The following is a 27,201-nucleotide window of genomic DNA, read 5'->3' on the forward strand; positions in this document are numbered from 1 at the left end:
GTGGCCTGTGGAATGTTGTCCCAGTCCTATTCAATGGCTGTGCAACGTTGCTGGATATTCGCGGGACCTGGAACACACTGTTGTACTCGTCGATCCAGAGTATCCCAAACATTCTCAATGAGTGACACATCTGGCGAGTATGCAGGACATGGAAGAACTGGGACATTTTCAGCTTCCAGGAATTGTCTACAGAGCCTGCGAGATGGGGCCATAAAGGTGGCGGACGAATGGCACAATGGGCCTCAGGATCTCGTCATGGCATCTCTGTGCATTCAAATTGCCATCGATAAAAGGCAATTGTGTTTGTTGTCCGTAGCTTATGCCTTCCCATACCATAACCCCACCGCCACCACGGGGCACTCTGTTCACAACATTGACATCAGCAAACTGCTTGCACACACAACGCCATACACGTGGAGTTCTGTTTTGAGGCCAGTTGAACATATTCTCTAAAACAATGTTGGAGGTGACTTAAGGTAGAGGAATGAACAGATAATTATCTGGCAACAACTCTGGTGGACATTCTTGCAGTCAGCATACCAATTTCACCCTCCCTCAAAACTTGAAACATCTGTGGCATTGTGTTGTGTGACAGAACTGCACATTTTAGAGTGGACTTTTATTGTTCCCAGCACAAGGTGCACCTGTGTAATGATCATGCTGTTTAATTGGCTTCTTCATATGCCACACCTGTCAGGTGGAGAGATTAAAGAAAGTTGGGGAAAAAAATGTTTTTTGTGTTTATGGATAATTTCTATATTTTATATTTTTGGTCAGTGTAATTCAAAATTAATTTTCTGTTGTTGCTCGCAATATTTATAAAAACATTTGGGGAAAAATGTACTTTTAGTGAAATGAAAAATAATAATTGCGGATCCCCTGCAGTAGGGGTCAGCGGACTCCATGTTGAATACCCCTGAGATAGCACATTAGGTTGGGTGTGTAGTTATCATTCTGCTCTTCAATCTGTCTGGAGACTGAGACTATAGGCCCCATGGGTCAAAATAGAGTGGAACCAAGTTGTACAGAATAGAACGGAAAAACAGAGTACGCTTTAGTTTGAATTGTTAGTGTTCCATGACATAATTCCATTCCACAAACACGCATTTTATTGGCCCTCATTAGGGTATATGTCTGCCAAATGCAGCATGGTCTGAATTGTTTTACATATCCAAAAGACACACAGTGAATATGACTGAACTCTTGGAGTCGTGGAGTTCAGTCCTGTGCCTTGCCAAGGGTATGGTTTCTTATCCATACTGTTTTTATATTTGTTGCTTGTGAAGGTGATGCATCATCTTCATCAGTAGTCACTCTCCACTTCCATCATCTTGACTGTGGGCAGATTGTTATTCCAGCAAAATGTGAAATGGGACACAGTAGATGTACAGTAGCCTGTCTCACTCTATCGGCTGGAACTCCTGCCAAGGATCAGTCCTTTATCAATAGTGATTTAAACACTTCTGGTGGGTTCTGACGCCACTGACACTCCCTGAGAAGTACTACTTTGAACGAGGTAATGACTGCATCGCAATTGGCACTCTATTCCCTATAAGACTTTTGACCAGGGCCCATAGCGCACTATATAGGGAATAGGCTGCCATATTGGGACGCACCCATTATCTAAGGTAGTAGTGTTATGTAGCGAAGCGTTATAGAGAATCCAGCTAATTATTACATATATTGTGTTTCTAAGACAAAACAAAACATTACCTTGGTATTTAAGTGTTGCTTTGGGATAGAGCTAGCTGAAGGAATGAGGTGCAGTAGCTACAGTAAAGGCATATTTTTGCGAAGTGGGAAGGTGAAGGTGAGTTTTCCATCAAGGTTCAGTGGATGCAAACAACCAGATATTCAGCATTTACCTCCAATTTCTGCCTCGGGACAACGGACGTCTGTGCACGACTGATCACAGAGTCAGTCAGAGACGTGGGTAACGGCACTAAAATGCCAAACTCTGAACGCCGATAAATGGCTCTTGTGTTTTCAAACGCTCTGCTCTTTCTGTCAAGTAGTTTTCAACGAGAACTCTCATTAGTGATTATCAACTTAGCTTTTACTCCTCTGCTCTGTTCTTTGGAGTGCACTTTCCCATTTCCCACTCTAAAACACTATAATTGAAAAGCTTTTCACACTGAATACTCAACAAACAACCCTAATCTAGTCATTGAGAGACAGGGAATGTAGTTTGGTCATGAGGAGTGTGTGTGTGCACTACTGATAAGAGGTTCGGCAAGCTGGTTTTTCTAGCATTATCTAGTTGAAATGTCATCATCAAAAATGCTATTTGGAGAACCTGCAAAAACAAGCAAAACTTACCTCAGCCAATTATCACATTGATTGAGGTGAGTGAAGCTACAGCAACCAGTCTACAAAAACGTAGACTATTAGCTGTACAATTAGCCGCTACACATTAACTCAGCTTTAGGTTTGAAAACTATCATTTAATAAGTACGTACATTAAGGTAAACAAATACGTTTGCTGTACATAACTTTTTTGTTGTTGCAGTTTTATATCTAATTTCCTGTAATTCTACATATTTGTGACTGACCGTCTCGAATCTGTCTTATGTAACAACATTTGAAATGGTGTTTTTTACATTGGATAAAAGTAGAGACCCAGAGCTAGGAAATGGTATATCATACACTACAGTTGAGGAACAATGGGAAAGTAATTATTCTTTGAACGTTGATAAACTTGTAATCCAACTTTTCAGAAAATGGCCCTTGAATTGGTTGGGTCACCTACTGGAGAGCCCTTCTTTGTCTCCACCCATTCAACATTGTTCACACCCTCTTAAGCCTTAGCCCCACCTATCTCTTTAAGGATTCACATGTGAGGCCATGTGCTAAACAGATTGAGTACGGTAGTGTACCACACAACCAGTTTTCAAGACTAAAGATTGATGTATACTACATCTATCGACCTGTCTGTATAAAGTTGTTGCAGTGACATCATTGTCGTTATGAAGAAGTATAAACACAAAAACAACAGATTGCATGATATCAGCAGCCTGACGGTCCAAAATAGCATAATTGGTGTATTTGAACACCAATAAACCATTTTAAAAATGAATTTAGTTTACGTCAATCTAGAAATCTAAAAGCAACTTTCTAAACAAAGCTTTGGTTTGTTTCTGGCTTGTTAGCTTGCTAACGTTAAGTCCAAACACACCAAGACAGTTGCGAAGAGGGCACGACAAAACCTATTCCCCCTCAAGAGACTGAAAAGATTTGGCATGGGTCCTCAAAGGTTCTACAGCTGCACCATCGAGAGCATCCTGACGGGTTGCATCACTGCCTGGTATGGCATCTGCTCGGCCTCTGAGAAACACATCCGTGGCCACATGTTGAGGTTACTTTAAGTATACTGTAAATGTCTTATGTAATCGTAGAAAGTGTACATGTTCGAGATAGCATGCAAAAGTTCTTTTAACTTTTAATGTAATCTCAACTGCAATCCAGGTTTTTTTTGTTGTACTGTTGGATGAAGCACAATGATAACACATTAAGTTGTTGTATAAATCCAACATATCTGGCATTGTATTCCCATTTGAACTTGTGCTTTTAAATGGTTGAAAGTGCAGTGGTAGCACATTTATATGAAAACTAAGGGCTCGATTCAATCCGTATCACCAAAGTTCAGTGCTATAGCGCAATTGAAATGTAAAGGCAACGTTTCCACATTTGTGGAGACCGCATTCATTGCAAACACTCCATATGTCAGCTCAATCGGATATTACCTTTACATTTCAGGTGCGCTATGGCGCAGAATTTTGGCGAATCGAGCCCTACAGTGCCTTGCGAAAGTATTCGGCCCCCTTGTACTTTGTGACCTTTTGCCACATTTCAGGCTTCAAACATAAAGATATAAAACTGTATTTTTTTGTGAAGAATCAACAACAAGTGGGACACAATCATGAAGTGGAATGCCATTTATTGGATATTTCAAACTTTTTTAACAAATCAACAACTGAAAAATTATTCAGCCCCTTTACTTTCAGTGCAGCAAAACTCTCTCCAGAAGTTCAGTGAGGATCTCTGAATGATCCAATGTTGACCTAAATGACTAATGATGATAAATACAATCCACCTGTGTGTAATCAAGTCTCCATATAAATGCACCTGCACTGTGATAGTCTCAGAGGTCCGTTAAAAGCGCAGAGAGCATCATGAAGAACAAGGAACACACCAGGCAGGTCCGAGATACTGTTGTGAAGAAGTTTAAAGCCGGATTTGAATACAAAAAGATTTCCCAAGCTTTAAACATCCCAAGGAGCACTGTGCAAGTGGCCGTCCCTCTAAACTTTCAGCTCATACAAGGAGAAGACTGATCAGAGATGCAGCCAAGAGGCCCATGATCACTCTGGATGAACTGCAGAGATCTACAGCTGAGGTGGGAGACTCTGTCCATAGGACAACAATCAGTCGTATATTGCACAAATCTGGCCTTTATGGAAGAGTGGCAAGAAGAAAGCCATTTCTTAAAGATATCCATAAAAAGTGTCGTTTAAAGTTTGCCACAAGCCACCTGGGAGACACACCAAACATGTGGAAGAAGGTGCTCTGGTCAGATGAAACCAAAATTGAACTTTTTGGCAACAATGCAAAACGTTATGTTTGGTGTAAAAGCAACACAGCTCATCACCCTGACCACACCATCCCCACTGTCAAACATGGTGGTGGCAGCATCATGGTTTGGTCCTGCTTTTCTTCAGCAGGGACAGGGAAGATTGTTCAAATTGATGGGAAGATGGATGGAGCCAAATACAGGACCATTCTGGAAGAAAACCTGATGGAGTCTGCAAAAGACCTGAGACTGGGACGGAGATTTGTCTTCCAACAAGACAATGATCCAAAACATAAAGCAAAATCTACAATGGAATGGTTCAAAAATAAACATATCCAGGTGTTAGAATGGCCAAGTCAAAGTCCAGACCTGAATCCAATCGAGAATATGTGGAAAGAACTGAAAACTGCTGTTCACAAATGCTCTCCATCCAACCTCACTGAGCTCGAGCTGTTTTGCAAGGAGGAATGGGAAAAAAATTCAGTCTCTCGATGTGCAAAACTGATAGAGACATACCCTAAGCGACTTACAGCTGTAATCGCAGCAAAAGGTGGCGCTCCAATGTATTAACTTAAGGGGGCTGAATAATTTTGCACACCCAGTTTTTCAGTTTTTGATTTGTTAAAAAAGTTTGAAATATCCAATAAATGTCGTTCCACTTCATGATTGTGTCCCACTTGTTGTTGATTCTTCACACAAAAAATACAGTTTTATATCTTTATGTTTGAAGCCTGAAATGTGGCAAAAGGTCGCAAAGTTCAAGGGGGCCGAATACTTTTGAAAGGCACTGTAAATCCCGAATCAGACATTGTTTTCCCATTTGGAATTTGGTTGTGCTTTTAGGTCGTTGAAAGCATAGTGATAACACATTGAGCATTCAACAAACATCTGGCTGTCTTTTTGAGTGGGTGAATAAAGGCTGAAATCTCATTGGTCAACATCTCAAACAAATATTACCCACATTTCCACATTGAAATGACATGGTGTGACCAGAGGGACGGGACTCATGCACACATTTGTGAAGGTGTTGGAACATAACAATGTGATCTGCACTCTAGCGATTTTAGTTATTATTAGCATCACTTCAATGGTGTCATTGGTGCGTAGTATTGCTGCTGACAGAGAGCAATAACAGCGTGTGAAATGGTGGTCGACATGGTGATCAAATTGTGACAAAATGGAAAATAGTGTCTCTGAAATTGCTTTAAACATGGTTCCTCCCTGATGACGTTTTAGACTACACCTCTGAATCATTTGGAAATACTGTACTAATAATAATTTTACTAATAGTTCAGAGATCACCTGTGATTGTAAAGCCTAACCCTGTCCTTTGTGTTTGCCTGTTTGCTTGACAGACAGCTGTGATGGCCCACTGGTGTCCAGCCTGTCCCAGTCCTCCTTCAGAAGCTCATCACAGTTATCCAACAGCCATGGACCCGGCTTTGCCAAAGTAAACAGGAGAGATGGTGAGTACTGGACTTTTGACACATTTGCCTGATATGGACACGGTATTGATTGTAGGATTCCTCCACTGTTATTTCGAACCTGTATTCCGGCCGTACACAGTGGGCTGCTGTGTTGTGGTGCTCAGATGCTCATTGCGAAGAGGGAGAGAGAGGGTTGGATTCCCCACAGGACTGTGCATAGAGAACATCAAAGGCAGGTTTCGTTGCAGCAGCAGTAGCGCAGGAACCAGATCCCTTTTTTTTAACTGAATTCCCTTGCTGGTGACTTCAGTTTGAGAAAGGAAGGAGAGAGAGAGACAGAGAGCTGCTGTTACCTCGTCCCCAGCGGGGCGCCTACAGTAGGTAGATATTGGAATACTACATTACAAGCCCCAGTGCAAGGTCACCCTTCTTTACCTTTGCAATGCATCTGAATTCATCCAGAAAAAAAAATCAAAACGGGATTAGTTGGTTTTGTTGGTTGTTTTGGATGCTGAATGCTGATATAATGGTATCCTTGCATTGCTTAGATGGGAAAATGCTATCATGGTGGTTTTTTGTATGAATGTTTTAAAACTGGTAGGGTTGATCTATTTTGTGGTTTATCCAACCTTGAAAGCAGAAACTCAAATGGGAATAGGAGAGATTTTTAGCAGCCACATAACAAGGATCTGTGCACATGATTTTCTTCGACTGTGAGACCAAAGCAATCTAAGCTTGTTGGATGCTTCTTCCAAGCTGTCTTTGATGGCTGTAGCAGTAAGCACACTGTTGGTTTTTCACTATTCCCATCTGAGTAAAGCTGAGTGAAGTGGATCAATAGGTGTCTAAAACTGTCTATGGTATTATCAGTTTGGTATACTGTATTTCTCTGTGTTTGACCATGATGAAGTACTATCAGTCAGGTTAACTGTTTTTATTCATATCTGATAATATATGCACCAGAGCAAAGCTGGATGAAATTACTATATGTTTCTACACAATAAAACAGGTGGTTCTGTGCCAAATAAGGTTCTATAAGAGCTATGCTCATACAGTTTTAAACGGAACCTTTATGGTGCTATAAAGAACCCTTTCCTAATCCCCTTAAGGATCCGACCCTTTTTTCAATTTTCCTCTAAAATTACATACCTAAATCTAACTGCCTGTAGCTCAGGATCTGAAGCAAGGATATGCATATTAGTGATACCATTAAAAAAGTAACAATTTGAAGTTTGTGGAAATGTGAAAGTAATGTAGGAGAATATAACACATTAGATCTGGTAAAAGATAATACAATGAAAAAAAACCTGCTTTCTTTTGTAAATAAATTTGTACTATCTTTGAAATGCAAGAGAGGGGCCATAATGTATTATTCTAGGACAGGAGCAATTTAGGTTTTGGCCACTAGATGGCACAAGTGTATTTGCAAAGTTTTAGACTGATCCAATGAACAATCATATTTCTTTTCAAAAGGCACATTTAGGCAAAAGAATACACAGATGTGTCCTTTTTTAAATGTATTTAACCATAATTTAACTAGGATGGTCAGTTAAGAACAAATTCTTATTTACAATGACGGCCTACCAAAAGGCAAAAGGAGGGGCTGGGATTAACAGAAGAGACAACACAACACTGCATAAAGAGAGACCTAAGATAACATAGCAAGGCGGCACCACATGACAACACAGCATGTTAGCAACACAACATGACAACAACATGGTAGCAACACATGATAGCAGCACAAAACATGGTACAAACATTATTGGGCACAGACAACAGCACAAAGGGCAAGAAAGTAGAGACAACAATACATCACGCAAAGCAGCCACAACTGTCAGTAAGAGTGTCCATGATTGAGTCTTTGAATGAAGAGATTGATATAAAACTGTCCAGTTTGAGTGTTTGTTGCAGCTCGTTCCAGTCGCTAGCTGCAGCGAACTGAAAAGACGAGCGACCCAGGGATGTGTGTGCTTTGGGGCTCTTTAACAGAATGTGACTGGCAGAACGGATGTTGTATGTGGACGATGAGGGCTGCAGTAGATATCTCAGATGGGGGGAGTTAGCAGGCAAACGACACGTCAAGGCAGGCAGGGGTTGATAATGCAGAGGAGTGGGTCAGGATGGCAGACAGGCCCAGGGGTCAGGTCAGGCAGAGTTTGGCAATCCAGAGTAGGGGCAAAGGTACAGGACGGCAGGCAGAGTGGTCAGGCAGGCGGGCTCGGAGTCAGCACAGGCAAGGGTCAAAACCAGGAGGGTGAGAAAACAGAGACTGGGGAAAAAGCAGGCGCTGCGACAACCCGCTGGTAGGCTTGAACAAACAAGACGAATTGGCACAGACAGACAGAAAACACAGGTATAAATACCCAGAGTATCAGTTGGGAAGATGGGTGACACCTGGAGGGGGGTGGAGACAAGCACAAGGACAGGTGAAACAGATCAGGGCGTGACAGGTTGAACATTTCTCCCTCTCATGTAATGTTGGAGTATTTCATCGGTTGTTTACATGGCAGAGGTTACATGGTTGTTTACTCGGTTGCCTCTCTACAACCACTATTTGACCTTTGACCACTTTTTAAGGTCACACTCTGTTCTTTATGTGACTGGAGGAGGATCTAGCATGGCATCGAAAAGGATTGAAACAGTGATGTTAATTACAAAATGCACTAGATGACAATATCCCAGTTGTTCTAAGAAGAAATCAATGAATCAATTCATGGATGCATCTAATTTACATCTCTGTCTGGAAAATGTCAGCACTCAGCATCCTCTAGTGTTTCTCAGAGGATATTCACATTACTGATTCAATTTGCTGACTAAATGAACAGTGGTAACTGTCAAAAGCTTCATAATTTTGCCCTCTGTTCAGTTCTACTGGTATAATATCTTCTCACCAGGCTTGTTAATTATTAAGAATGGTCTTTTGTGATCTGACAACTAAGTTGATTGAAATATTGAATGAAATACTTCCATTCACTAATTATAGTCAGAGAACAGCAACATGAGAACAGTGGTGATAGGATTGCATACAGTATATAGTCTGTAAGGTCATTGTGTATGAACATATCAAAATGGTCCATTGCCGGATCCATGCAAATTATATTGTTTGTCCTCAGACTGTCCTCAGAGTCGATTGGTTGGTTCCCCTCTCTAGTCAATAATATAATATAAAAATACATTTAATTTAGCAGACGCTTGTATTCAAAGCGACTTCCTGTCATGCGTGCCGACATTTTACATATGGGTGGTCTAGGAATCGAACGCACTACCCTGACGTTACAAGCCTCATGCTCTACCATCTGAGCTTCAAATTAGATTTAGAATGCTATTCAGGCCCACCATTCTTTCACTTACAAACACACCCACCAACCCACCAACTATTCTACACATGCTGTGATCAGATATGTGCCATGTCCATGCAATCCAAGGTTGTGTAGAAACATCAAAAACCCATTGAAATCCAGTCAGGATCAGATCTGGTTAAACCCCCTCCCTAGGGGGACAAGAACACATTATGGCAGGCCAGGTTTTGATCTCCCTCTGACTTCTATTTTCTCCCTGTCACGCTCTCGTTCTCTCCTCCAATAAAACATAATTTGTTTACTTAGTTCAACCCAGTTTCTCTCTCGTTTTCCTCCCCCTCTCCCTATCTCTCTCTCTCCCTCTATCTATCCCTCCCTCCCTCCCTCTCCCTTTCTCTCATTACCTTTCCATTCCCTCCCTCCTCTTCTCTCTTTCATACCTATTATGCTCTCTCTCCCTTTCCCCCCTTCTCTCTTTCTAATAACTTCTCTCTCCTTTTCCCTTTCTCATTCCCCCCTCTCTTCATCACTGCCCTGTCCCCTTGAATGCAGCAACGGTGTGTTTAATTCTAATTATGAGTTACTCTGTCTCCAGTTTAAAAGGGAAACTTCACCACTAGACACTATTTGGGGTGTTTTTCCAGTATCCCTACATAGTTATGACTGACGAGAGGTGTTTCAGACATAATTAGGTACCATAGACGTATTCTTTTATTTATGCGGTGGGAGACCGCAAAATGAATGGAGTCCTGTTTTGTAGCAATTATTGTGGCCTTTGTGTTTCAACGATTGCACGATCACGCTAGAAGTGAGTAGATATGGTTGTCCTTGTTCAATAGAGCCATTGGACAATAGAGCCATGGTTGTCCTTGTTCAATGGAGCCATTGGACAGTAGAGCCATGGTTGTCCTTGTTCAATGGAGCCATTGCTATGTGCCACGACATTGCAACGTATCTAGGTTGACTCATTTTCCCAGGCCTTGTAAAGACTACAGACTGATGGGAGTCCTGCTTCCTTTTCCAATTGTGTTCCCACCCTCGAAGGCAGGCTTATCAAAACGGGGTCGGGTATTAGTTTCACAGGTTCACGGGGAGCTATGTTACCATGCACCGTCTCTCCGAGATTGCTAAATAATTACAATGGCTGCTAATGATTCCTCTTTCCAAGAAGAGCTGGACAAACGAAACCGTATGTCCCCATAGGGACATACAGCCCTATTAATTTCAGCCCGGAATACACTGAATAGGACTTGAGACAGCGAGAACAAGACTAGCGAGACCTGCAAAGCAGCGATGGGGAGCCATGGTCAGACTCCGAATAGTGCTGCCTATGAGGGTGCTGGCCAGCCATGCCGACAGATGAGAAATGTCTGTGCTACAACACATTCAATCACAAAAAATTTCTTACTAGAGGTCAGTGCAGACGCCATGGATCGTGTGTGTGTGTGACAGATCATCAAAGTTTTGACGCACATATGGATAGAGGGGTGCTGGAGACCAGGACCAGCTGGACCAGGAGGGCAAATGACAAATGAGTAAGTTATTTTGCTGGCGGTAGCTAGCTAGCATTATAAGCTCTCTTTTTACACAAGGCAGTGTTGTTCAATACAGTATCATTTTGTGATCGATTTGGCCATAACAGGGCTTGCTAGTATCACTAAAGGCCAAGCTAGCTAGCTTTGTTTGCTATACCCAAAGTGTACTGTAGCCTAAAGTTATGTACTGTAGCCTGAGGTTACAGCTAGCTAGTTAGCCTCAGTGCATCTCATTACAGGCAAAACTGAAGAACTGTTTTGACGATGGTAATGAAGACTAAAGGAATAACTTTGGGTTTATGACTCATCCCACTGGGCACAAACTCGTTGAATCAAGGTTGTTTCCACGTAATCTATTAAATGACGTGGAATAGATGTTGAATTGAAGTCTGTGCCCAGTGGGATATTAGTCTTTGAGTATCAATACCTGTGTGGTGTTGGGGCCATTCAAGCAATTTGTCTCAAGAGGAGATGTGAAAGGTTCCATACCAAACATCTCCCCTTGTATCAAAGTGAATGCACCTCACTGCACCCACCAAACACACCATATGCAAGTATTCCTTTTGTAGAACTGTAGTATTTATTATAGGCATTAGCAGTATATTTTTTTTATCAATGTCAAACATTGCCATAACTGCTCCTACATACTGCTGTGTAAGCTTACCTCTGTGAGTAAGATAGCTAGGTACTTCCAAATCCATTTCATAAATACAACGATGAATTGATCCAGAAGTTGAAGTCGACACTTTATTGGTTTCTGATGCAGCTGGAATCATTTAGTCACTTGTCAATACAAAAAAAGAAGATATTATTGTTCAAACTCCATTATATACATATGTACAAGAGCTAGCAATATCTATACCACAATGCAGTTCTGAGAATACTGGGCATTTTATACTATGCTACTGTAAGGACAGACGCTGGGTGACGAGAAGCAAGTACAAGGAGTGAATATTTAATAAATACCCGACATGAAACAAAACAAGGACAGCGTCTGGACAGGGGGAACAAAAATGACATTAATGCTGACACAGAGATGAAAATGAGGAATAGAGAGATATAGGGGAGGCAATCAATAAGTGATGGAGTCCAGGTGAGTCCAAAGATACGCTGATACGTGTAACAATAGTAACAGGTGTGCGTAATGATGGGACGCCTGGCGCTCTTGAGCTCCAGAGAGGAGGAGTGGAAGCAGGCGTGACAGAATCCCCGCCCCCTTAGGGGCACCACCCGGCGTCCCACCTGGGTGAGCCTGACGGGCCGGCCGAGGTGTGGGAGCTCAACAAGCCGGCCAAGGTGTGGGAGCCCGACGAGCCGGCCGATGCAAGAAAACCTCTCGAGCCAGCTAAGGCATAGAAGCCTGACTAGCCAGCTGTGGCACCCCCGGTTCTTTCGGCAGTGGCACCCGGACCCAACGTCACCAACAAAAAACAAAAAAACTCCCTGATGCTTCAAATTTGGGTGTCAGCATTCTGTCAGCATTCTGTAAGGACAGACACTGGGAGGCGAGAAGCAAGTACAGGGAGTGAATATTTAAAAAATAACAACGTCATGAGCTCCATTGACCTTGGACTCAAAGACACTTTGGCTCTTGCCAGCATTGTGCAGTGAAAGGTGATTTAGACTAGTTCCTGGTGCTGCAGATGTTGATGGGATTGGACTCTGTAAATAGAACACACAGGCTAGTCACTTGCAGTAGTTCGCTAGTTAACCGTTAGATACGGTCCGGCTGGCTGTAGCTAACGAAATCTAACGTAGCTAACGTTAGCTAGCAAGGTAACCAATGGAATGTTACCTCAGCAGCCTGCGCTTGCTTGAGGTTTTCACATCCAGGTACTGAACACCATACCATGAATAAACTTTACAGTTGTTTAATAGTTTTTCGCAAGCTGATGTTCTACTAACGAGTGGCTGGTCCCGTAAGGAACATTAGCTACCTGTTGACTTCTCATTTTTTATTTTTTTAACCTTTATTTTACCAGGCAAGTCAGTTAAGAAAATATTCTTATTTTCAATGACGGCCTAGGAACAGTGGGTTAACTGCCTGTTCGGGGACAGAACGACAGATTTGTACCGTGTCAGCTCGGGGGTTTGAACTTGCAACCTTCCGGTTACTCGTCCTCAACTGGAACCATCTCGACAGGGGCTGTACTGAAATCACTATGAATTCTGGATATTGTGGTTTGCTTACAAGCAGGAAATGTAGATGGTCCATTTCTACCGGAAATGTAGATATTAATAATATATTAATGGAGATATACAGTGTCGAAGAATTTCGGACAACTTCAGTTCATGCCCTCGCCAAATATCCCCTCGCCAGGTAATCACTTTCTATAAAGATCAAATTAGATTTTAAAGTGAAATTAAAATCCATTCATTGAAATTAACTAAGAACTATTGGCTAATCACATATTGATCTATTTCCCACTCCTGTTTCATGGTCTGATGGTCTCTCCATGTATTTGGTCTAGTGAACATTTACCTTAACTGGCAGCTCAGCCAGATGCCAGCTTGGAAAGTCCTATCAGCGTTGCATTGGCCTAATTATGTTGCAATTAAACCTCCCTAATTCCGCCGGTGTTTTCCCTCTGACGATCTGCCATGCTATTCATATGGCCATTATTGGAGGGTTTATGTCACCCAAGACCCCGCACCCTAAACGGCTCTCTATTTCTCATTAATTTGCTAGCAGGTGGAAAAACAGTACATAATTGATGAGAGAGTCGTCCGTTCATTAGACACGCATCTGTTCTTCGCTAAAAAGCTGGTACAACTTGCCAAAGTCATGTCGGCCATGATTTCCCCATCTCTTCTCTTAAAGAGAGAGAGAGCAGCACAGACCAGGCCTGAAATAGGTTCTTAACAGAGCTGTGTGCATACCAAATGGTATCCTACTCCCTATACAGTGCCCTACTCCCTATACAGAAGTGTCCGGTGCGAGAGAGGCAGGTTGAGGTTACCATGGTCAGAGTTGTACAGAAGGTGTTGTATGCTTAGGCAGTGAAGAAAGTAGAGGATGCGTCAAGGGTAAGGGATCCTAAGAGGTTCCCGGTGAGTAGTAAAAGTCTTTTGCCAGTACAAAGTGATAGGCCTACGAATGAAATGTGCTTCAGTAAGATTGGCTTTTTAGCATTCAATGCCATTGTTACCAACTGTACTGTAGAAATGGAACATAATTCACAGAAAAGGTGTTGTGATGGCAGCTGCAGAGAAGTACTTTGGTTTATGAGATTGTACTGCAGACGAGTTACAGGGTGTGTTGAATGAGAGTGTCCCGTCCTCCCAGGCCGTTGACCTGGTGTGGGATCAGGTAAGGTCAAAGTAGTGGAATGGGGTGGTGAGTTTTTAATGAGTGTAGGGTTAGTTGGCAGGGCACTTTTCTTCATTTTATCTTTTTCCTGTTTTTGTATCACAAAGTGTAAAGGACTTACACTCCAGTCCAGTTGGTGGCGGTAATGCACCTTTTTGATTGCAAACCGCTGTTTAAAAATCACAGAAGTAGACACAAATATGTTGTCATTTTGGAATCCTCCCATAACAGGAAGAGAATGATTTGAATTTCCTGGTTGGAAGGCCTGTCATACACAACATAACCAAATCTACAGAGAAAAGTATGAAGTGGAGGGAGTACAGGGCTTAGCATGTCTTTCGAAGAGGCTAAAAATAGATTTGGGCTTGGAAAAGTTTAATATTTTCAGAAGGAGTTGGTAATTGGTTAAGGGAGGAGGATGGAGGGACAGAGAGAGGAGGTTGAAAAGATTGAGGGAGGTAGCGGATGGGTTTGAATCTGTGGAAGCTAGCAATAACAATGTTCAAACAGAGTTAGCTGGTTGCCAGTTTGAGTTCAGGAGGTGAAATAGAAGGGGTAGAAGATGTTGTGAGGAGTTTGAGCCTTGCATTGATGGACATAGTTAAGATGAAGATACGTTTGGTCCAGTAGGAGTGACATTTTTGGAGAAGTGGATGCTTGCCTTTTGGCAGATCCATTTGTGATTTCAGGGTGTGTGGGAAAGGAGTTGGGTGCACCTGTTGTGAACTTGTGATATTTGTTTGTGTTTCTTCTGACCAGAGGGAGGTAGCGGATGGGTTGGCAGACCAATCTGGACTCATCTCGCAGTATGTCCAACCCATCCTTTATCTCAGCCGATCATGGCTAGTGGGAAGGTTCCTGGCTTTTTCCGTGGCTAAACCAATTAGACTTGTAATTTAACAGTTTTATTTGCATTTACAGATGACACACAAGCATACGAAACAGTGTAGATAATCCGGGTAGCCTCAGATAATATCGACATAAACACTGATTCGGTGAGTGAGTTTTTATAAGGAAGTGCATAGGAGATGTTGTACCAACCATGACTATTAAAACCTACCCGAACCAGAAACCGTGTATAGATGGCGGCGTTCGGGCAAAACTGAAAGTGCGAACCACTGCATTTGACAATGGAAAGGTGACAGGGATTATGGCCGAATACAAACAGTGTAGTTATTCCCTCCACAACGAGTGAAATGTCAGTATCGAGACAAAGTGGAGTCACAATTCAACGGCTCAGACACAAGATATATGTGGCAGGGTCTACAGACAATCACAGACTTCAAAAAGAAAACCAGCCATGTCACGGATACCAACGTCTTGCTTCTAGACAAACTAAACATATTCTTTAACCACTTTGAGGATAATACAGTGCCCCCGACGTGGTCCGCTACCTTCTCCGAGTAAGATATTTAAATGTGTTAACCCTTGCAAGGTTGCCAGCCCAGATGGCATTCCTAAGCGTGTCTTCAGAGCATGCGCAGACCAGCTGGCTGGTGTGTTTACAGACATATTCAATCTCTCCCTATCCCAGTCTGTTGTTCCCACATGCTTCAAGATTGCCACCATTGTTCCTGTACCCAAGAAGGCAAAGGTAACTGAAATAAATGACTATCGCCCGTAGCACTCACTTCTGTCATCATGTAGTGCTTTAAGAGGCTTGTCAAGGATCATATCACCTCCACTTTACCTGTCACCCTAGACCCACTTCAATTTGCTTACTGCCCCAATAGGTCTATAGACGATGCAATCGCCATCACATTGCACACTTGCACACTGCCCTATCCCATCTGGACAAGAGGAATACATGTAAGAATGCTGTTCATTGACTATAGCTCAGCATTCAACACCGTAGTACCCTCAAAGCTCATCATTAAGCTAGAGGCCCTGGGTCTCATCCCCGCCCTGTGCAATTGGATCCTGGACTTCCTGACGGGCCGCCTCAGGTGCTGAAGGTAGAAAAAACTACAACTCCACTTCACTAATGCTCAACACTGGTGCCCCACAAGGGTGCGTGCTCAGCCCCCTTCTGTACGCCCTGTTCACCCATGACTGCGTGGCCTTGCACGCCTCCAGCTCAATCATCAAGTTTGCAGACGACACTACAGTAGTAGGCTTGATTACCAACAACGAAGAGACAGGCTACAGGGAGGAGGTGAGGGCACTCAGAGTGTGGTGTCAGCAAAAAAAACTCTCAATCAACATAAACAAAATAAAGGAGATGATCGTGGGCTTCAGGAAACAGCAGAGGGAGCACCCCTCTATCCACATAGACGGGACAGCAGTGGAGGAGGTGGAAAGTTCCTCGGCGTACAATTCACAGACAAACTGAAATGGTCCACCCACACAGACAGTGTGGTGAAGAAGGCGCAACAGCGCCTCTTCAACCACAGGAGGCTGAAGAAATTTGGCTTGTCACCTAAACACTCACAAACTTTTACAGCTGCACAATTGAGAGCATCCTGTCAAGCTGCATCACCGCCTGGTACAGCAACTGCACCACCCACAACTAAGGCTCTCCAGAGGGTGGTGCGGTCTGCACAACGCATCACCGGGGGCAAACTACCTGCAATCCAGGACACCTACAGCACCCGATATCACAGGAAGGCCAAAAAGATAATCAAGGACAACAACCACCCGAGCCACTGCCTATTCACCCCGCTACCATTCAGAAGGTGAGGTCAGTACAGATGCATCAAAGCTGGGACCGATAGACTGAAAAACAACTTCTTTCTCAAGGCCATCAGACTGTTGAACAGCCATCCCTAACGCAGAGAGGCTTCTGCCTATATACAGACTTGAAATCATTGGCCACTTTAATAAACGGATCACTAGTCACTTTAATAATGCCACTTTAATAATGTTTAAATATCTTGCATTACTCATCTCATGAGTATATACTGTATTTTATACCATCTATTGCATCTTGCCTATGCCGTTCTGTCATTGCTCATCCATATATTTATATGTACAGTATATTTTTTTATTCCATTCCTTTGCTTAGATTTGTGTGTATTAGGTAGTTGTTGTTGAGCTGTTAGATTACATGTTTAGATATTGCAGCACTGTCGGAACTAGAAGCACAAGCAATTCGTTGCACTCGCAATAACATATGCTAACCATGTGTATGTGAGCAATAACATTTGATTTGAAAGTTCACATGTTCCAGAAGGCATTTTTTTCTCTCCTGTGAAGTAGTTACATGCAACATACTGTATACCGCACGGCAAGCGGTACTGGAGCGCCAAGTCTAGGTCCAATAGGCTTCGAAACAGCTTCTACCCCCAAGCCATAAGACTTCTGAACATCTAATCAAACACCTACCCAGACTATTTTCTACCCCCCCCACCCTCTTTACACCGTGCTACTCTCTGTTGTTATCATCTATGGGTAGTCACTTCAATAACTCTACCTACATGTACGTACTACCACAAACTAACCGGTGCCCCCTCACATTGACTCTGTACCGGTACTGACATTAGAGATCCTTATTATTCTCTATGTTTAGTTAGGTCAGGCTATGACTCGGGTGGGAAAATCTATGTTTTCTATTTCTTTGTGTTTTTGGCTGAGTATGGTTCCCAATCAGAGGAAGCTGTCTATCATTGTCTCTGATTGGGGATCATATAGAAGTTGTCATTTTCCTTTTGGGTTTTGTGGGATCTTGTTTTCTGTATAGTTTATTTTTCCTTACAGAATTGTGCGCTTTCGTCTTTGTTTGTTGCTTTAGGCATGACAAGCTTTACATTCGGTTTATGTTCATTGTTTTTTTCCTGTGTTACGTTTTCAAATAAAAAGCTAATGTACGCCTAACACGCTGCACCTTGGTCCGGTCATTTATCATCCGAAGTCGAGCATAACAGATACCTGGTACAGGTACCCTGTTTATAGTCTCGCTATTGTTGTTTTACTGCTGCACTTTAATTACTTGTTACTTTTGTCTCTTATTATTAGTTTAGCTCGTAAGCAAGCATTTCATTGTAAGGTCTACTACACCTGTTGTATTAGGTGTGTGTGACTAATAAAAATGTATTTTGGATTTGAGATTGACATTATAGATAGAAATGTTACACTGTTTGGCGACAGCAAGTGCTGATTTCAAACAAGGGTAAAATATTACACTTGTCACATTTGTTTTGCTCACGGAAAACTTATGGTTAATTTAAGTGTTGATTTTAGAGAAAATATGATTTCCTACTGATATTGTTACTATTAACAGGAATATCCTGTGTTGATGTAAAAGGGCAGCAGCACAGCGGTGGTTTAATGCCCACGTCCATGACACTTCATTAACACTAATAACCATGCACACCAGTGGTGGCCAGTGCCGTTTAAGATGAGGGAGGACGATAACATTTTTGATGAGCATGGCCTTATTTCTACTACGACTGCCATTCATATTCCATTCACCCAGCTCAATGTAAGATCAATAGGTTTAGGCTACTACATGACTCAAATTTTCCTTGTACCCATCATAAGATTTCTACAACCTAGCCTATGAATGAAAGTTTATAACTTAGGTGCAAATTTGAGTAATCAAGGTGACAGACATTGACATAATCTTGCCTGCATCTAGCTGATCTATGGTGTAATCATTAGTCCAACAGTTGCAAACGAGAGTTCTATTGGACAAATTCAGGTGTGTTTATCCCCGTTTCATTCTGTTTGCTTCCGTTTAAGAAACTCTTTTCAACAGAATCAGCGGAAAGAATACACCCTTGTTCACATGCAAACACAGGTCACTTTCTTAACAGCCATATACAAAAAGCATGATCCCTTTAATCGCTTGATAATTCCATATCGCATCTATGCACTCTCCTCCTCTCACCTTTTCCCTTTGCTTGTGGATTTCAGAGCAGAACACATCAGCTGTCTGACCAGTCGAAAAAACCTTTCCAAGCTAAACCTTCATATCACAACCGCTAACCCTTACACACAGCCTACATAGTTGTCACCATATTAGCTAACGTCAAGTCAACATAGCTACTAGAACTAATGCATTAGTAAACCCGCTACAATCATGCAATACAGTGTACAGTTAGCAAGCAGTTTCGCAGTTACACCGGTAGGCCCTGGTGGCAATGAATTAATAAAACCAAAAGCTTACCTTGACCTGGAAGAATTCCAGTTTTGGATAGCCATAGCCAGCTAGGTAACATAGCATCTCTCTCTGATTTGAGCTGGGTGTTTCAGTAGGCTAAGCTGCATTCGCTAGCGAAGTACACTACCGTTCAAAAGTTTGGGGTCACTTAGAGATGTCCTTGTTTTTGAAGGAAAAGCACATTTATTGTCCATTAAATAAAATAAAATTGATCAGAAATACAGTGTACACATTGTTAATGTTGTAAATGACGATTGTACCTGGAAGCGGCTGTTTTTAATGGAATATCTACATAGGCATACAGAGGCCCATTATCAGCAATCATCACTTCTGTGTTCCAATGGCACACTCTGTTAGCTAATCCAAGTTTATAATTTTAAAAGGCTAATTGATCATTAGCAAACCATTTTGCAATTGTTAGCACAGCTGAAAACTGTTGTTCTGATTAAAGAAGCAATAAAACTGGTCTTCTTTAGACTTGTTGAGTATCTGGAGCATCAGCATTTGTGGGTTCGAATACAGGTTCAAAATGGCCAGAAACAAATAACTTTCTTCTGAAATACGTCAGTCTATTTTTGTTCTGAGAAATGAAGGCTATTCCATGTGAGAAATTGCCAAGAAACTGAAGATCTCGTACAACGCTGTACACTACTCCCTTCACAGAACACTGCAATCTGGCTCTAACCAGAATAGAAAGAGGAGTGGGATGCCCCGTGAACATCTGAGCAAGAGGACAAGTACATTAGAGTGTATAGTTTGAGAAACAGTTCTCAACTAACAGCTTCATTAAATGGTACCCGCAAAACACCAGCCTCAATGTCATCAGTGAAGAGGCAACTCCGGGATGCTGGCCTTCTAGGCAGAGTTCCTCTGTCCAATGTCTGTGTTCTTTTTTGTTGGTTTTTGTTGTTGTTGAATTTTTACCCCTTTTTCTCCCCAATTTCATGGTATCCAATTGTTGTAGTAGCTACTATCTTGTCTCATCGCTACAACTCCTGTACGGGCTTGGGAGAGACGAAGGTTGAAAGTCATGCGTCCTCTGATACACAACCCAACCAGCCGCACTGCTTCTTAACACAGCACACATCCAACCCGGAAGTCAGCTGCACCAATGTGCTGGAGGAAACACCGTGTACCTGGCAACCTTGGTTAGCGTGCACTGCGCCCGGCCCACCACAGGAGTTGCTGGTGCGCGATGAGACATCCCTACCGACCAAGCCCTGCCGAACCCGGACGACGCTAGGCCAATTGCGCTTCGCCCCACGGACCTCCCGGTCGCAGCCGGTTACGACAGAGCCTGGCCGTGAACCCAGAGTCTCTGATGGCACAGCTGGCGCTGCAGTACCGCGCCCTTAACCACTGTGCCACCCGGGAGGCCTCTCTTTTGCCCATCTTAATCTTTTCTTGTAATTGGCCAGTCTGAGATGTGGCTTTTTCTTTGCAACTCTGCCTAGAAGGCCAGCATCCTGGAGTCGCCTCTTCACTGTTGACATTGAGACTGGTGTTTTGCGGGAACTATTTAATGAAGCTGCCAATTGAGGGCTTGTGAGGCATCTGTTTCTTAAACTGACATTGTGTTTTGCGGGTACTATTTACACAGTAACACTGTGTTCCTATACATGTGTAGTAATGTTGATTATGACAATGGCAACATTGTTGTTACATAGAACTTTGGAAATTGCTTTGCAATTAAAATGCAATGACCAAAGTATTATGTAGCAATATGCTAATAAACTTTTTCTCAAAGTAATTACAGTTTTATATCACAGGCACAACCACAGTTTAATGTTAAGTGTTACTGAGAATACCAACAGTTACAAAATATGGCTATTAAGTGTCGACAGGAAACTAAATATCCCAAAACTGCCTTCTTGAATCAACTACAGCCAATGTAGGCGGAAAATCATGTTAGTTTTGTATTCTGAGTAAACAATCCCTTTGAACACGGTATAGTGTGTGTTTGAAACAAGAGCACTTACCCTCAGATGGACAAGATGTTCAAAGTTGTTTTTCTAAGCATCCAACTTGCTGTTTTGTAATGTTTGCAAATGGCTTTGATTTACTCTGCAGTATGTTCAGGTATTGTAAAATGTATTGCAGCTTTTGACCTTTTCAATGGTGTGTTGAAAGAGTCATGCAGTAGTTGAGCATCAAAATGTATTTATATACTCTACTAAAATATAAATGCAACATGTGAAGTGTTGGTCCCATTTTTCATGAGCTGAAATTAAAGATCTCAGAAATGTTCCATATGCACAAAAATTACATTTCTCAAATTCTGTGCACAAGTTTGTTAACATCCTTATTATCATCCCTATTAGTGAGCATTTCTCATTTGCCAAGATATTCCATCCACCTGTCACACCCTGGCCTTAGAAATCCTTTTCATTTTCTAATTTGTTTACGTCAGGGTGTGATTTGAGTGGGCATTCTAGTTTGTCTGTTTCTTTGTTGGCTGGGTATGGTTCACAATCAGAGGCAGCTGTCTATCGTTGTCTCTAATTGGGAATCATACTTAGGCAGCCTTTTTCCCACCTGTGTTTGTGGGTAAATATTTATTTTCTGTGTGTGTTTGTGTGCGGAACAGTTGCGTCACGTTCAGTTTCTGTTTACCTGTTGTTTTGTGAACATTTCACTTTATTAAAGATGTGGAACTACATGCACGCTGCGCCTTGGCTCATTTATGACAGGGAGTTTGAAGACAATGAACGTGACACCACCTGACGTGGCAAATCAAGAAGCTGATTTAACAGCATGATCATTACACAGTTTCCGCTTAATGCTGGGGACAATAAAAGGCCACTTAAAATGTGCAGTTTTGTTACACAACACAATGCCACAGATGTCTCAAGTTTTGAGGGAGCATGCAATTGGCATGCTGACTTCAGAAATGTCCAACAGAGCTGTTGCCAGAATTTTATGTTAATTTCTCTACCATAAGCCGCCTGCAACGTTGTTTTAGAGCGTTTGGCAGTACATCCAAATGTCCATACAGCCATAGACCACGTGTAACCAGGACCTCCACATACGGCTTTTTCACCTGCGGGATCATCTGAAGAGGGGGGGGGGGGTGTGCTGAGGATTATTTCTGTCTGTAATAAAGCACTTTTGTGGAAAAAACATATTCTGATTGACTGGGTCTGACTCCCCAGTGGGTGGGACTATGCCCTCCCAGGCCCACCCATGGCTGCGCCCTGCTCAGTCATGTGAAATCCATAGATTTGGTGCTAATGAATTTGACTGATTTCCTTCTATGAACTGTAACTCAGTAAAATCTTTAAAATTGTTGCATGTTGAGTTTATATTTTTGTTCAGTATACTTATCTTTACAAAATATCATTGGCTAAATAGTATAACTTAATTATGTACAGCTGGGGCAATGGACATTAAAACCTTGCATCCATCCCATTTTTCAATTTTTGCCTAAAATTACATACCCAAATCTAACTGGCTGTAGCTCAGGACCTGAAGCAAGGATATGCATATTCTTGATACCATTTGAAAGGAAACACTTTGAAGTTTGTGGAAATGTGAAATGAATGTTGGAGAAAATAACACATTAGATCTGGTAGAAGATAAAACAAAGAGAAACCATGCGTTTTTTGTACCATCTTTGAAATGCAAGAATTTAAGCTTTCTGCACATATTAGACATGTCTATGTCCCAGGAAATGTTCATGCTACTTACAACAACATGGTAATGACATTAGCCTACGTTAGCGTAACCGTCCCTTGGGGGCACACTGATCCTGTAGAGGTTGTAATTTATAAAATGTACAGATTGAAGTGTATTGTGTAGCTCAAATATGATTGTCAGATTGGAAAAGTTTAGGAGATTGGGTGTGCTCTGTTGGAAATATAATTATCTTCAACATGACGTTTCAGATACAGCCCTGCCATTAATTGAAGGAAGCCAATCCAATAGTTTCAGAGAAGTAGTCACTTCCTGAGATATGTATTCAAATACTTTTTTTAGTTGTTACTTTCTGAGATCTGTATTCCAATAGTTTTAAAAAGTACTAATTTTTGGGGATCTGTATTTAAAAATTTGCTGTCACCTCCAAAATAACTATTTGTTCCCCTGCAAATTTGTATTACTTTTCAGAAAGTACAATTAAAACTATAGTTATCCCAGTTCTGCTTCCCAGCAGCCATGAATAGACATACGAGCCCTCCTGTTAAGAATTGCCCATTTTTAAGACGGAATAAAACACAAGAATGTGTTAACTGCTTGTGAGAATGAGAGGTAAAAGCTGAGAAATGTGCTTCATACAACCCATTTTGTATATTTGAATGCGTCCCAAATTGCACTCTGTCCCCTATAGAATGCCCTACTGTTGGTACCCTATACACTACTCTTGACCTGGGCCAGGGCCCATTTGGGTTGAATACTCTGTCTTTGTCTTCTGTCTTTGTAGGTGGATTCCTTCCTGGTATTGTGTACTCTTCTACTCTTTGTTCCCCCCTGCATGTTGTCTATTCCATCGCAAGTATTGAGCAAAGGTCAAAGTGTTTGCTCTCTGCCTCTCATCGCTGTGTCAATGGCAGCATCTGTCTGCTACTAAAGTTAAGTACTTATTCAACCTGGCCTTTCGCTGCCTCTCGTCCTAAATGCCAACACATACGGGCAGCGTGTTGTCTTGCCCCTGAACAGACCAGACAGTATGAGTGGAACCAATAGGTGGTCATATAAACAATAAAAGTAGGATAATGAATATAAATAACTACCAACTCATTCACTTCACATTCAGATAAGGAATGAAACATAGCCTAGTGTACAACATCTAAACATTTACATGTGTATGTAGTATGTCCTAGATTCTCTTTTTCCTCCTTATTTAGTTTGCTGCAGGTGTGAGGTGCTGAAGGATGTAATTCAATAGAACCGTACATGTTGTCTACATAGTATGGGTATTGTGCTGGTGCACACTTTGGGAGAAGTGTGGAGAATCAGGAGAATCTGGTCCCTATGTCTCTGTGGGATTCCTACCAGTTCCTGGAGAGTTTTTAAGTCTACTTAGTTAGATGACATCGTCTTTGCAAATGTTAAGTAGCCTTTAACCTCAGTGTTTTTGTGTTGGTTACTTCAAAGGCTCTGTGTGTCTCTCTGTATAGAGTAAGGCCCACTGCAGGTTATTGGGGCATTTCTATTCCCAGCTGCGGTGTGACTAGTTTCGGTCCTCTAGCTGTGTTGTGTCTTTGGGGCGGCCCTGCTGGAAGCCTGGGTACCTCCTCTAGACTCCTCTCTGCTCCCACTCCGTCCATCTGGTGTCCGGGGTCCCGAGGTGGTGCTTTTGCCCGACTCAGCATTTTCTACTTCCCCTCTGTCACAGACATTAGCACTTCTCTCATCCTGTGTTCCCTTCTTTCTCACAATGGTGTCTCCATTCTACAGTGCTATTTCATCACTCCTCCTCCTCCTCATGTCTCTCTTTGGCTTCCCCCTCTCTCTCCCTCCTCCTGGCTCCTGCAGAAGCCAAAGACCTGTTCCTGTTCCACAGCCTGTTGTGTAGTTTCATGGAACAGGACACTTTGCTGATTCGATTGCTCTATTTTTTCTATCTACATTTACATTTGGTCGTTCAGCAGACGCTCTTATCCAGAACGTGCATTCAACTAAGGTAGGTAAGGTAAGACAACCATATATCACAGTCATTGCAAGTAGGGGATTGTCATTACATCTAGGGGATTGACTCTAAACCCTACTGCAGTCATATCCAGAGCTCCAGTTTGAGTGGTAACTTTATTTTGAATCTGATGATGTGACTTGAAATGTCACAGAGGACTTTTCTGCACATTTAAACCAGTCTGCTGCATCATTGGAGCTGCTCTGCTTTGTCATATGAATATAATTGTATCATGTGTTTGCTACTGGCAAATGGAGAGTGACTGCTTGATCATATATGAGCCTTGAATACCAATGATACCTGAGAAGAATGTATCCCATGAGCACATCACCTGATGTTGGATCATTCTTCCTCGTTTTGCTACCAGCTCTGTAATGGATGTTGATGTGTTTAGGTTCAATTTCGTTGTGCAAGGCTGCTATATTCCCAGAGATGATATACAGTGCACTGTACAGAATCTGTTAATTGAATATGTGCAGTGAGTATACAAAACATTCATTGACATAGACAGACCAGGTGAATCCAGGTGAAAGCTATGATCCCTTATAAATGTCACTTGTTACATCCACTTCAATCAGTGTAGATGAAGGGTTAATTGGAAAATCCGGGGTTTCTATGTCAAAGGGTTTTGTTATATTTCAGTCTTCTGTGATGTGTATATAAAGTGTAATATTGGGATGCAAACTCAAAATGTAATACATTTCAACTCTATATCTGACATGGTACAAGTGTCTTCGTGTTTTAAGCACATAACCATGTGTGTGAGGTGTATACTTTTGTTTTAAAGAAGATTTGTTTAAGAAACACTCTGACCCTAATTTAGCACACTGTAGTAAAAGGTTATTAAAGTAGGATTTTTATGGCATTGAGACAAATGAGACATGGATTGTGTATGTGTGCCATTCAGAGGGTGAATGGGAAAGACAAAGCGTTTAAGTGCCGTTGAACGGGGTATGGTAGTAGGTGCCAGGCTCACAGGTGCATTTTAATATTAGGAAGGTGTTCCTAATGTTTGGTTAATTCAGTGTATGTCATATGTGCTACAATACTATAGGATACTAGACTGCTACCAAACTGGAGTATGCACAAGCTTATCGTATGCTGTTTGTGTTGACAGGTTTGTTTATCTAAAGCCCATTTGTTTCTTTAAAAAAATGAAAGGTCATCCCCTGAGCTATAAGGTCACCCATATGTTAAAAAACACACTTTCCCAAACGGTTTCCCTCAAAAGTGTATTTCTCCTCTCATAGAGTTGACAATATAATGATGGGCACCATCAGCTGGTTACCTGGCCTATTCACAGGGGTCCTTGGGAAGACTCATAAGAATATAGGCCTAATGATCAGTTGCACATGAGGGGGTACTTCAAGCAGAGCAAAATGTGCTTGGGATAAAATGACCAAAAAACGGATGAGAACCATTGAGTTATGTAATACGTCACACAGGCTGCTCAACAAACCACCGATAGACTATCATTGACAATAGGTTACATGATGTTGGATGTGTAACTATGCCTGTGCGTGTTCCTTCTGTCATAAGGCCGGTTTCCCAGACAAAGATTACGCCTAGTCTTGGACTGAAAACCATTCTCAATGGAGAATCACCATTGGAAATGCTTTTAATGTCCAAGATTAGGCTTAAACTTTGTCCGGGAAACTGCCCCTTTGTGTCTGCATGTGTCTGTTCCTCTTCTCATTGAGTTAGTTTATAATGTAAAGAGTTACCATATCTGGGATCCCTGTGTGTTTTTCCATCAGGTGCCGGAGGCTGGGCTCCTGTAGAGTCTAATAAGTACCAGTGGTTGGAGGTGGACCTGGGGGAGCGGACGGAGATCACAGCCGTGGCCACGCAGGGTCGCTACGGCAGTTCAGACTGGGTCTCCTCCTTCCTCCTCATGTTCAGCGACACGGGACGCAACTGGAAACAGTACCGCCAGGAGGACAGCATCGGGGTAAGTCTCCGTAGGCAACCTTAACTAGTGTACATCGTAGGTAATCATACCTGGAAGACAGTGTCAGGGTCAGGGGGCAACCTTGACTGGTTTTAGTCATTTAAACCTGCAAGACAGCATTGGGGTAAGTCACTGAGCAAAGACCATATGGCTGCATCTGAAATTGCACCCTGTGGCACCCTTGTGCTACGTTTGACCAGGGCTAGCCTCTGCTCCTAGGCTTCGCTCACGTTGTGGTGAGGTGAAAGCCTGTAGCAGAGGCTAGACCAGGGCCCATGGACTATAGTCAAAAGTAGTGCACTATATAGGAATAGGGTGCCATTTCAGACGCTGCCAAGTACACCATGTAGCCAAACTCTCAAATAGCCTCATAAGCGTCCTT

The 27,201-nt window shown here is 42.3% G+C and overlaps 1 protein-coding gene across 2 annotated transcripts in view; it reads left to right on the plus strand.

The window, feature by feature from the left end:
* Nucleotides 1-27,201, plus strand: part of LOC135517650 (contactin-associated protein-like 4) — a 189,166-nt gene that overhangs the window by 30,112 nt on the left and 131,853 nt on the right. For both annotated transcript variants that reach the window (XM_064942150.1, XM_064942151.1), the window contains exons 2-3: nt 5,926-6,036; nt 26,626-26,819. In XM_064942150.1, the coding sequence (XP_064798222.1) occupies nt 5,926-6,036; nt 26,626-26,819 (305 nt within the window). The remainder of the gene's footprint in view (nt 1-5,925; nt 6,037-26,625; nt 26,820-27,201) is intronic.

This window comes from Oncorhynchus masou, chromosome 28 (genome assembly GCF_036934945.1).
Source record: "Oncorhynchus masou masou isolate Uvic2021 chromosome 28, UVic_Omas_1.1, whole genome shotgun sequence".
NCBI lineage: Eukaryota > Metazoa > Chordata > Actinopteri > Salmoniformes > Salmonidae > Oncorhynchus > Oncorhynchus masou.